The sequence below is a fragment of the Xenopus laevis genome, chromosome 5L, assembly GCF_017654675.1.
Source record: "Xenopus laevis strain J_2021 chromosome 5L, Xenopus_laevis_v10.1, whole genome shotgun sequence".
Taxonomy (NCBI): Eukaryota; Metazoa; Chordata; class Amphibia; order Anura; family Pipidae; genus Xenopus; species Xenopus laevis.
The window spans coordinates 66,391,041-66,403,821 of NC_054379.1; the positions used below are offsets into that span (position 1 = coordinate 66,391,041).

The 12,781-nt window shown below is 37.4% G+C and overlaps 1 protein-coding gene across 3 annotated transcripts in view; it reads right to left on the reverse strand.

Moving 5' to 3' along the window:
* Positions 1 to 12,781, reverse strand: part of LOC108716779 (phosphatase and actin regulator 2) — a 126,661-nt gene that overhangs the window by 42,123 nt on the left and 71,757 nt on the right. For all 3 annotated transcript variants that reach the window (XM_041562844.1, XM_018263226.2, XM_018263225.2), the window contains exon 2: positions 2,911 to 3,078. In XM_041562844.1, the coding sequence (XP_041418778.1) occupies positions 2,911 to 3,078 (168 nt within the window). The remainder of the gene's footprint in view (positions 1 to 2,910; positions 3,079 to 12,781) is intronic.

The window sequence follows — 12,781 nt, forward strand, 5'->3', positions numbered from 1 at the left end:
TAACAACTATCATTTGCTCACTTGACGGTATCATTCATTAAAGCTCTTTGCGTTTTTTTGCGTTGCAGTAAGCGCCGCGTTTCGTCTTTGCGTGTGAACAGGCTGTAACCTTTACACGACTTGATTGGCATGTAGACGCCGGACGTTTTAAAGCATTTTATTACACAGGTTTAGAAATGTAGTGTGATTTCTGCCCTTTACAGCACAAAACGCAGCGCTGTGTCAACAATGGATTTTTTAGAAACATATTTGCCCTTGACCCCCCTCTGGCATGCCACTGTCCAGGTCGTTGCACCCTTTAAACAACTTTAAAATAATTTTTCTGGCCAGAAATGTCTTTTCTAGCTTTTAAAATTCGCCTTCCCATTGAAGTCTATGGGGTTCGCGACGTTCGCGAACCGTTCGCATTTTTGACGCAAGTTCGCGAATATGTTCGCGAACTTTTTTTCCGACGTTCGCTACATCCCTATTCGCCAGGCGTAAATTCGCCCGGACAACGCTAATTCACGAAGATCCGAAGTTGCGCACAGGATACCGAACACTGGCGAAATTACACCAGCGAAATTACGCTCAGCAGTTCGAAGTTACGCTAGCGTTGGCTAATTAGCATACGGCGTGCAGTTAAAGTACAATTGCCATATATGCTGCAGCAAATACATTACACTACACAAGTTGTTATAATGCCCTACACATGTGCCCACAGTATAGTTTAGGTGCCATATGTTAGCAAATGTAGGGGGGAAGGAAGAAACCCGGAAAAAAAATGTATGATCTTTTTCAGTCTATCACCTTTTAAATAGGAAAAAAACGCCAGCGTTTTTTGGGACTTAGAAATTTATTTATTTTTTTTTTAAATGTTTTTTGAGGAACTCCTATCTACTCTATTGCACTTTGCCTGGTCTGAGGTGGCGAAGGCAAGTCTGGCGATAGAGGTAAGGGTCAGTAAAATCAAAAACTTAGTGAATTTGCGTAGTAAGGCTCTTTCGCCAGACCGTAAATTCGCCTGGCGTTAGAGTGCGAAGTTGCGCCACAATCTATCTCCTTGGCGAAATGACGCCAGCGAATTTATGCCAGCTACCGTTAGTAAATTGGCGAAGTGCCGAAATGACGCCACGCTGGCGAATTTTCGCCAGCGTTAGTCACTTCGCCCTTTAGTGAATCTGCCCCTATGTCCTGTAAGCTGTTACCTAGCAGCCAGCTGTTCTGTGATCTCGGTGCAGCAGGAAGTGACACAGCAGCTAGTGAGTGACTGGCAGGAAGAGGAAGACACAGATTCTGGCAGAAGAGTTTTTTTACGTAATTAATTCTGTAAGTAACTTTACACATAAGTGCTTCTGTTACATGGATGTTATACAGACAGATTGCTTGTTAAAATGTTCAGAATGGAGTTTGTAATATAATGACATTCTTTTGTGTACTAACCAGATTTTGTTCTCATTCTTTAATAAAAAAAAAATTGTATATATATTTATCTGTGTATATGGTCACAAATACTTATATATCATGAGAGACATTCATTCTGTGTACTAGGGATAGTGTTGTATACAGAATGTATTTGGGAGAAACAGCACCCCATAAATCCCAACCGAATTTGTAATTTGGTGTATTCCTAGTTCTGTCACATGCATGCTCATAATGAGCAAATCTGCTGAATCAATTTTTCCCCCAACTGGAGTGCGGGTGCTATTTGTGTATCAGTTTATCATTTATCAGTTTTGGACATTCTTTACTCATATATTGGTTGCTTTGTATGTAAATCTATATGTTCAATGTTGGTGCTTTAAAAATATGTAATAATAATATCCGTCGTTAACTCAAGAATTAACAGTAAAACAAAGCAAATAGTATGTTTGGCACAAGCCCTATTATATAGTATGCACTCATGTTGATCAAGAGGATTTTTTCCACCTTTAAAAAAAAATATATGTTCAACACAAGCCCTATTGAACATAGAGCCCCTTTAATTAAGAAAAATCACTTATTTATGGAGGTACGGGTAAGGTCACACTGGGCAATTTGGGGAGATTTAGTTGCCTGCCGACTAATCGCCTCGTCTTTGCGGCGACCAATCTCCCCAAATGCCTTACCTCTGTCTTGCGCCAGCTTAAATGAAAAGTCATTTGGGGAGATTGCTCGCCTCAAAGACACTCAATGTTTCTAACTTCCAGGTCTATTTCTCGATAGTTAATCAAATTATCAGATACCTTTTCAAACTTTTTTCAAACATTTTCTATGGACTTTCATAATTTGCTCTTGAAGAAAAATTCTCTTTTCTTTGTTCTTAACAGATACATCATTTTTTTTATTTTGCCTAAATTTCAATATGCACAGTATTTTTTGGATATGGTTCAGTATTTGACAATCTTTTGTGGAAAATGATTCAGTCAAATCCACAAAATCCATATTTTGTGCCCCTATTATTTTGACTACAATTATTTCTGCATCACATAAACCAAGGGTTATAACTTACATAAATGGTATCTGCTTATGCACAGGGCAGATTTTGGCAAGAAACCCAAACAAAATGTGATAAAGCAAAAAAGTACACTACACTTGTTTGTGTTATAAACTCAAGGAATTTACTATTTTAGGTGCTACAGGCATCATAGTCTAGATTGGCTATGAACAACTTTATTGCTAGTGAAATTATAATGGCAGGACTAATAACCAGGACAACGGCCTAAAACATTTTTCTTTATGCAACATGTAGGTTTTAAACATTATTATTTAATATTCTTTCATATATATAACTCCTGTCAAATGTTGCCACAAGGATGTGCCAAGCCCTGTGTCTTAATTTTGCTTCCTGGTTACTCATCTCAACAAACATACATTGTATTTATGTCTTGGGAGTCCTTCCTGAGCACACTTTGCCACTGAAAATAAAAAGAGCAATGCCAGCCTACTCACCTGCTGAAGTCTCAATGAACTTCTCACTAGCCTTCTTCTTTCTCCATTTCCATGGCTTGAAGATTTTACCTATAGAAGAAAGTCTTCCTTTCCTTTTTAGAGGGGGTGTCTGGTTGCCTGAGTTTTGTGTATCACAATTTGTAAAAGTAGCTTTATCCAACCCATCAACTGTTGAAGAGAGAAAAAGATAATTGTAAATAAGAGTTTTCTACTATTCTACAGCTGCCATAAAGAAAGTAAAAAAAAAGAAAAAAAAGAAATAAAGAATGCATTTGAAAAGTTCAGCTAAGTCTTTAAAGGAATAAATACAGATATGTGACCTGCTATACAGAATGCTCGGAACCTGGGGTTTTTTGGATAAGGAACCTTTCTGTAATTTGGATCACCATACCTTAAGTATACTAAAAAATAATTCAAAGACAAATAAACCAAATAGTAGTGTTTTGCTACCAATAAGGATTCATTAATAGTTAGTTAAAGGGGACCCATCACCTAATAAACTTATTCAAAATCCTATTTTAGAACATTAGTCAAGCAAAATGATCTTTAATTACACAATATAAATTATTGGAATCTTGTTTCCTTCAGTCTGAGATGTCCTAATTATTGCAAGCAGGCAGGAGCCATTTTGTGGCCAATGTTATTAAGGCACGCCTTGCATCATCTCAAAATCTTGTTTGTGCACCAGAATGGGGAACCTGATGGCCATCCCCACACACTGGTTACACAATTAAACGGTGAATAGAGTGGGGTAATGTGTGGAGAGCAGGGACATCTAGTAAGTGCTGAATGGAAAGTGAAAGTAATTGTCTGCCCCACCTCTATGCCTAAGGCCTAAAGCATAGAGGAGGGCCAGACAATATTTGATTGGCAGCTGATATTTTTAAATGAGATTATAACAGCTATGAATGCTTTAATAAAAAATAAAAATTGGATTTCATGTTTAATTTGAAAAGGACTTTTATTATAAAGATGTGTGTGTCTGAGTGACAAGTCCACTATAATAGTTAGTTAGGAACAAGTACAAGGTGCAGCGTTTTACTATTACAGAGAAAATGGAAATTTGGGAGTCACACTGGGACCCGTTAGCCACATAAGTCAGTGGCACAGAAGCTACCCCTGATTACAGCATAAGGGGTGAGTGGCACCAGGACCCTGGGGGCACCACATAAGGGGCCACAGCACATGCACAAGGTCTCAGCAGGCAACAGTTAAGAAGCACATCCAGCTGTCAGTGAATACACCCCCCCCCAACCGAACGAGCCAGTGTCAGAAAGCAGGACTGCAGTCCCCAGCAGCATGGTGTGGCACCCAAAAACACAAATTTTAAACTGTGCTGAACTGCCTAGTGCTCCTTCAGATAATAAAACACAGCAATACCAGAGTACTGTGGCCTGACAACTAAAAGCAGACTAACTAAGTGCTCAAAAGCTATAGTCTGAGCCTAACTTAAAGGGGAAACAACTGCTACCTGTGAAGTATGTGCTGGTGCAAAATGGCAAGACATTAAAAACAGAGACACATATTAAAAAACAAGTCTTGATAAGGTGAAAACTGCTTCTCCCCACATTTCTGCATCCAAAGTACCATCATAGACCCCGTGACTGTTTAAACTTGAGACATTTGCTATCACACAAAATCCGAAGGGTGTGGACTACAAACTTCACCAATGCATACCTCACAACATTTTGGAAATAAAAAGAGGCACAAAAAAGGTGCCGCGGGTAGCGCGGCAATTTTTTTTACAACACCTATTTTTTCATGGCCACACCCCCAATTACCATATTCACTTTACAAAATTTCATCTGCTGATGTGGCTGTTCTGGGCTCTCTGCCAAAAGCCAATTAAGTTAGAAACTTTGTTTCTTTTTCTGGCTGTTCAGTGCAGAGAAAAACAGGACTTTCCAGTACAAACGAGGGACTGCGGGTTGAACTGTCAAAAGAGGGACTGTCCTTCTAAAAACAGGACAGTTGGGAGGTATGTCAATGGGCAAGTACAGCCCTAAACAAAAGAGTGAGGCTGTGGCCCACTTGGAGCAGCCAAGAGTCTCTGCCTCTATCTCCGCAAGTCAAACAGGCTCCTCCTCCATAACCAACACTAACTGGAGGGACGCACAACTCCAAAACAGCTTGGTTTTCCCAGGTAGACTGTGGATTATTGATGGCGGTCAGACGCATTTCTTTACAACACCTGCTGAAGCGGCTGCCTGGCTAGATGGAAAAGGCCCACGGAGACCAGCCCCCAATATCAGTCCTAGGAGCAACTGAATTCTCCAGCCACAAGTTGCTTTAAATCAATAGTCCACACTGCTCACCAATTACATCTGAGGACCTGGGATCTAGTATATCCGCCACATCCCAGAATGGGCCGGCCAGTAACCTACAGATCATGACTAATAACCCATTGAACCTCTATAATTAATGACAACACCTCCACCCTAAAGCTGGCCATAGACATAACGATCCGATTGTACGAATCGAGGATTCGTACGATTTTCAGACCGTGTATGGAGAGTCCCGTCATTTTTCGTCCGGCGGAGATAAATCGTTTGGTCGATCGGACAGGTTAGAAAATTTCTGTTGCCTACCGATAATATCTCTCTGCATGTATTGCCGATCGTACGATTTTCAGTGGGAGACTTTCACTAGCTTTGTCAGACATAACTATCGTACGATTGCGGTCAGAGGTAGAACATTGGCTGATCTGTTCTTTACTACTTTATTTGATCAAAATGGTAAGACTTTGATCTGAATGGTTAGTGGCGGGTCGGGAGATGGGAAAGTCTGATCATACGTTGATTCGTACGATCGGATCTTTGCGTCTATGGCCAGCTTAACTCTGGGAATGTATTCCCTACTTTGTTATACTCTCCTAACAAAGAAAGCTCTCCTATACCAATCACAGAGATACTTTGAAATGGGTGATAAGAATGGGAGAATGCTAGCATATTTTGCAAAAACACAGAGCCCCACAACTGCAGTACCAGCAATAACGAGAGCAGATAGCATTTATTGACCCAAAGCTTAGTGGAGGAATTTGCAACATACTTCCGCAATCTATATTCAACTACTGTTCCCCCCTACAATAACACACACTGCCCATTTCTGGACAGCATGACTATCCAAACTCTACACCCAGCACACAAGGCGGCTCTCAATCAACCCATAACTGCAGCGGAAGTCAAAGATGCTATAGCTTCTCTCCCCCCCTATAAAACACCAGGAACTGACGGCCTCCCTGCAAACTGGTATAAGGCTCTGGTGGATAAAATGGCCCCCTGTCTACTGAATACTTTGCAAACCTCCTTTGAGGTGGGTTCTCTTCCCCCTTCATTCCATGAAGCTCTCATTGCTGTGGTTCCTAAACCGGGCAAAGACCCCAATAAGTGCAGCTCATATTTTTCAATTTCTCTTATAAACACAGATGCCAAAATACTCGCATAAATATTAGCCACAAGACTACAGTGATACATTACTGACCCAATTCACCCAGACCAATCTGGCTTTATGCCAGGTAGATCTACTTATATCAATCTGAGAAGACTATACACTAATATAGAAATACAGCATGATAAAATGAGTCTGACACTGAAATTTGAGTGAACCTCCCACTTACACTGTGGGGGAGAATTAACCTCATTAAGATGAGGTTAATTTCTATATCACCTGCAAAATGCCCCAGTCCACATCCCGAAATCTGTATTTTAAAAAATTAACAGTCTAATTATCCCCTTTATATGGAATCGTAAAATGCTGAGAATTGCCTGGGAGAAGCTAACAGCTGACAAAGAGGATGGAGGTCTAGTGCTACCTAACTTCCAACTATACTACCTGGAGTCCCAAATATACTATTTACATTGGTGGCATCATGACCCATATAATCCCAATATGGCACTACAAGCCAACATAGCAGGGTAGCTAGAAGGCTTAAAAAAACGTAACTATCGTAAACTCTTTGAAGTAGGTAAAGTCCCATCTACCATTATTACAACCCATAGAGCTTTTTGATGTTTTAATATGATGGAATAAAAACATTTATTTAACAAAGGAGCATGCTTATATAAGTTTTCGAGAAGTTTTGATATACCTTTGTTTGGTCACTAGAGGTCTTTAGCATGCCATAAATTGACATTCAATATATATAGCGCTGTATCCAAGGTTTGTGCATGCCATAGAGCTTTCAAGGGTTAAGATATATGAAATAAGAACCAGTTTGTCATACGTTCTCTCTGCCACTGTGGGGAAATACCAACCTCCCACACTTCCGTAATTTGGAAGATTTTCTAAAATAGCCACAAAATGGGCATTAAATACCTGCATGACCTCCTATTAAACAACACCTTTGTCTCATACCCAGTGGGCAATTTTATACACATGATCTGGGCCTGTCCAATAAACAGTACATACATACCCTTGACTTCCCACAGGTGCTATCTCGGTGCTATCTCGGTGTGTCTAGTACCTACTGTCCATGCAAGAATCACTATAGAATTACTATATTATGCCAAGAAAAATATAATTATGCATTGCCCCTCCCCCCAAAAAGTTACTCATGGATAAACCTAGTCAATACTCTAATACCCTTGATCAAGCTCGCGCATGAAGCCAGGGGCACGGCCTGCAAATTTGACAAGATATGGAGCCCATGGTGGGAGTCGGGCCCGGGTACCACCAAGTAATGATATGGTGTTTTGTTCACTTTTGCATGAACAAAACACCTATATGAGGTCAACCTGTAAGAAGGGGATAACCAATCTGTTGCAATGAAAATAAAACCAGTGACGCACAACTGTAATATAAATGTTTATTGTGTTGTTAATGTTTATTGTTATTAAACGAATAAAGCAATACCTTTAAAAACAAAAAAACATACGCTCTGTGTTAGTTGTAGAACCCCTAACTTGAACAATAGAATTTTAAATACAGGTACATTCTAAAATTGAAAAACAACCATGCAGGCACAAGTCAGTAAGATTTTTCTTAGTAACAATTTCCTTGGGATAACTCTGGTGTTAAAAATGTAAGATAATCGAAAGCAGAAGTATTGCCAAAAATACAGAAGCAAGGGCAAAAAAAGACCAAGAAATAAACAGCTGGGAATAACCTTCAGTAATACTGAAAGTTGAACTAACAACATGCTTCATAAAATAGAAATAGAAAGATTCTTTAATATACCACTTAATATGATATAACTATTAAGTGGTATATTAAAGAATCTTACCAAACTGGTCTATATATTTATGTTATCTTGCCCTTTTACATCTCTTGCCTTGAGCCACCATTTCGTGATGGTCTATGTGCTGATCACCTGACCAGAAATACTACAACTCTAACAGGAAGAAGTGTTGAAGCAAAAAACAGACCTATGTCTGTTAATTGGCTCATGTGACCTAACAAGTATGATTTGTTGGTATGTTTGTGTGCACAGTGAATAGTACGATCCCGGGGGGGGGTGCCTTATTTTTTAAAATGGCAATTTTCTATATATGATTACCTAATGGCACATACTACTAGAAAAGTATATTATTATGAAAATGGTTTATTTACATGAAGCAGGGTTTTACATATAAGCTGTTTTATGCAATATCTTTTTATAGAGACCTACATTGTTTGGGGGGTATAGCTTTCCTTTAACACTACTATATTTATAACACGAAGAAAATAGAGAAAGTAAGATTAATATTATAATATTATATAATATTATAATATTTCTATTACATGTGTGACATTGTGGGCTATATTTACAAATGGTTGATTCTCTACAAAACTTTGTTATTTTAATAAAAATATGTTGCAAAAATACTGTTGCCCTGCACTGTAGAACTGATGTCTATGCTCCAGTTACACTACTATACTACTATTACACTGTGAAGCCGTATTCGTTGCTTTTATTTATTTTTAACAATTGTGCCATCAGTATGACCACAAGAACTGCTGCTGCACTGGTTTCTGGAGAAATGTAAATTCCCTAAAAGATACATTTTCTGCCTATAGTTTTTTTTATTTAAAGAAACAGTAACATAAAAAAATAAAAGTGGTTTAAAGTAGTTAAAATATAATATACTTCTGGCCTGCATTGGTAAAAGTTATGTGTTTGCTTTAGAAAAATTACTATTGTTTATATAAAGAAGCTGTTGTGAAGCCCTGGGGGCAGCCATTCAAGCTGAAAGATGAGAAACTGCACGGGCTACTTAGCAGATAACAGATAAGCTCTGTAATATAATGCAATGAGATTCTGCATCTGTTATCTGCTATGTAACCTATTCCTTGAATGGCTGCCCCCATGACAACACAGCAGCTTGTTTATATAAACTATAGTAGTGTTTCTGAAGCAAACACATTAGTTGTACCAGTGCAGAGAAACAGTACATTATATTTTAATTACTTAAAAACATTTAATTTTTTTGGTGTTACTGTTCCATTAAAGTGCTTTATTTCAGTGTCCTTTCTATAGCAGTTTTTTTCATAATGAAAGAAGATGGAATCCTAGGATGCTAACCCTGAATATAAAAACAGCTCAGGCTAGTTTCCAAACTGTCAAAGCAGAAGCTGGAACCATTAACTGTTGTCAGTATCCTCCCATACAAACAGTAACTAGCTTAAAAATGTATGTGAAACTGATAGAGAAGGCGCAAACTACCCACACATTTAAGGCAGCAATAACAACCAACTCTACTGTCTCAAATCCTAATAATAATAAATAATAAAGTGTAATTATTCCCTATTTAAAAACTTTCACAGGGCAAATCAACCCCAAATAAAAAAAAATAGTATATTAAAATTTTAAGCAACTTTCCAATATACATTTATTAAAACTTTTCAGTGCTTTTAAAGTTATTTTTGTAAAAAAACAAAAAAAAACATTTGCTACTGAAAGCAGCATTTGTCTAACATCTAGTTGTTATTTTTTAACAATGTTGCAAAAGTCTTAGTTCCCCAGCAACGACAGGTCTGTTAATCTGCTGCTTTTCTTACATTGTATAAACAGTTTGAGCCACCAGGGCAGAGAATAGCAAGGGACAAAGAAACATTGACATTAATAGCAATACATATACAAATAACTTACAAACCATATAAAAATTGTAATGAATGTATATGGCAAAGTTGTTTACAACTAGGTTTTCTTTTATTAGGCAAAAATATTTTTTTGGATTGAAATTCCTTTTAATTTTTTAGGTGTGCACATATGTAATGAATCTGATACAATATGTTGGAACTATGCTGAGGTAAAATTACATTTTAGGAAACAGGGACTCCAGTTGACTAAATTATAAATAAGATCATTTTAAGCAAAGCATCTGTTAGGGTTAGTTTGCTTTTCTTTTACACAGTAAAATAAAAGCTATGCAATAATAAAAAGTTATACTGCAAATACATAGCTCCCAACATTTTGGAAATAGAAAGAAGTGGTGTGGTTTTTATGTGTTATTACAATTTTGCTAATGAAGGTGAATTGCTCTTTAAGATGCAAGTCAAGTTTCCCAAGAGACCTGCTGTTCTTACATTGTTACAAAAGTATCCAAGTGCACCTGATGGCTGTTCTGGTCTATCTGCCAAAAGCCAATTATGTTGTAAACTTTGTATCATTTACTGGCTGTTCCGTGCAGGAGAACAAAGAGAAAGTTGGGACATTTCAGAAACAATCCGGAAATTCTGTTTTAGCTGTCAAAATTGGGACTGTCCTGCTCAAATGGGACAGTTGTGAGGTATGCAAATAAGAGCCAAACAAACTTTGACAGCTATAACATGATATAGGTATTGGTATTTTCTAATACGTGTTATAAAAATGGTTTGTCAGTTAATGTTTTTATCGACTGGTTATACAAAGGGATACTGAAATGTACAGAAAAATAACTGTGGCTTTTTGAGTGTGCTTTTGTGCATCAGCAGAGCTCCAACACTGCAGTAATACAGAAACTGTCTCTGTTTTTTGTTAGAGACTAAAAACTATACCTGATCAGACAGCTTTTGGCAATTTATAAACTGTGAAATGAAGGCACCATCATAAACCCTTTGATTATCCTGCTGCTATTTAAAAAGGGAAGTCAACCCAAAAACAGTTTTTTTAATAATAAAAAAAATTATTTTAGGAAACTTTGCTATATTTAATATTTAGAATAGTTTTAATGTATTTATATATGGCATTCTAAGTACTGTATAAGTGTTTGCAGATAATACAAGACTATGTAGCCCAATAATATTTCATCCAGAATGTGGTGTCCTTGCAGCAAGATCTTAACAAACGGACAATCTGGATGACCAAGTAGTAGATGAGATTTAATAGAGATAAATATAAGTTTATGAACCTAGGATGTTAAACAAAAAAGTATACCTTAATCTTCTTTCCAGATTCAAATAGGGTCACTGGCAAGTACTGGCAAGGCCTCATCTAGAATATGCAACACAGTTTTGTTCTCAAACAGCATATTATTCAGTTTGAGGGGGTCCAAAGAGTTATGAAGAGAAGTCTCAGTTATGGTGAAAGACTGGCCAAATTGGGGTTGTTTAAGCTGGAGAGGAGATGCTTAAAGGAACAGTTCAGTGTAAAAATAAAAACTGGGTAAAAATATATAGGCGGTGCAAAATAAAAAATTTTCTAATATAGTAAGCTAACCAAAAACAATTTCCTGCTTTTCAGATCTCTAACTCTGAGTTAGTCAGCGATTGGAAGGGGGCCACATGGGACACTGTTCAGTGAGTTTGCAATTCATCCTTAGCATGCAGCTCAGATTCAAAAGCAAACAGTTTTGACCCATGTGTCCCCCTCAAGTCACTGATTGGTTACTGTCTGGTAACCAATCAGTGGAAACCAAGAGAGCTGAAAAGCAGGAAGTGGTGTTCTGGCTATTATGTTAAATATCCAATCACTCCAGCCTTTATAAATTACATTTCTAACTATATTATAAAAAAAATTATTTTGCACAGCCTATCTATTTACCCAGGTATTAGGGGTAGTAGGGGGATATAATGTAAAACTATAAGGTGACATTATAATAAATGATTTGATGCTTTATTTACTAGTAGAAGAAAGGTTCAATCCTTATATTTGTAAAGTGTTTTTGTTATAGTAAGAGCTGTGCAGTTCTGGAATTTTCTCTCTGTGTTGGTAGATACATTAGAAGGGGTTAGATGCATTTTTAGCAAGTGAAGGAATACAAGGCTACTGAAAATAGCTTTAAGTACAAATTTGATCCAGGGACTGGTCCATTTGCCATCTTGGAGTAATCAATAATTAATATATTTATTTTAAGGTTTACTTTTCCTTTAATAAGAGCAGAAGTAATCAAGCTAGAAGCCATTTGCTTTTGTTTAAGGAATTATTAGTATTAATGCAAGAATCAAAACATGGCATTATTTGTAATTAGCAGCATGGCTTTATGAAGGATAGATCATTTAAGACAAGACAAATAAAATAGCTTTTAATGATGAGATAAGCATGAACTTGGACAGTGGGGGTTGCAGTAGGTGTACTCTAGTACGAAGTTAATCCAGGGACTACTCTCTTCTGAGTCACAAAGATTTCACCCCCTCTCTGAGGCAAATTGGAGAGGCTGTCTTCCTCTGAATCAACTAGAAGTCAGATTTCACTTAGGCAAATAGGTTGAACTTAAAGTGATACTGACACTGAACAATTTCTTTTGAAAATATTAATCTACATTAAAAGTAACCTATAGGTCATGTTGATCATTTTTCCCTGATAGTTCTGCTTTTGTAAGTTATTGTTATTTGAAGTTCCTAAACCTGACAGTTTTGCCAAACTGACTGTCCCTTTCTAATGCCAACGGACTACAGCTGCACAAAAATGGCAGCCCCCTCATAGAGGAACAGGTTAGTAAGAAAGGTAATGTAAAAGCATCAGTCAAATGCTTTT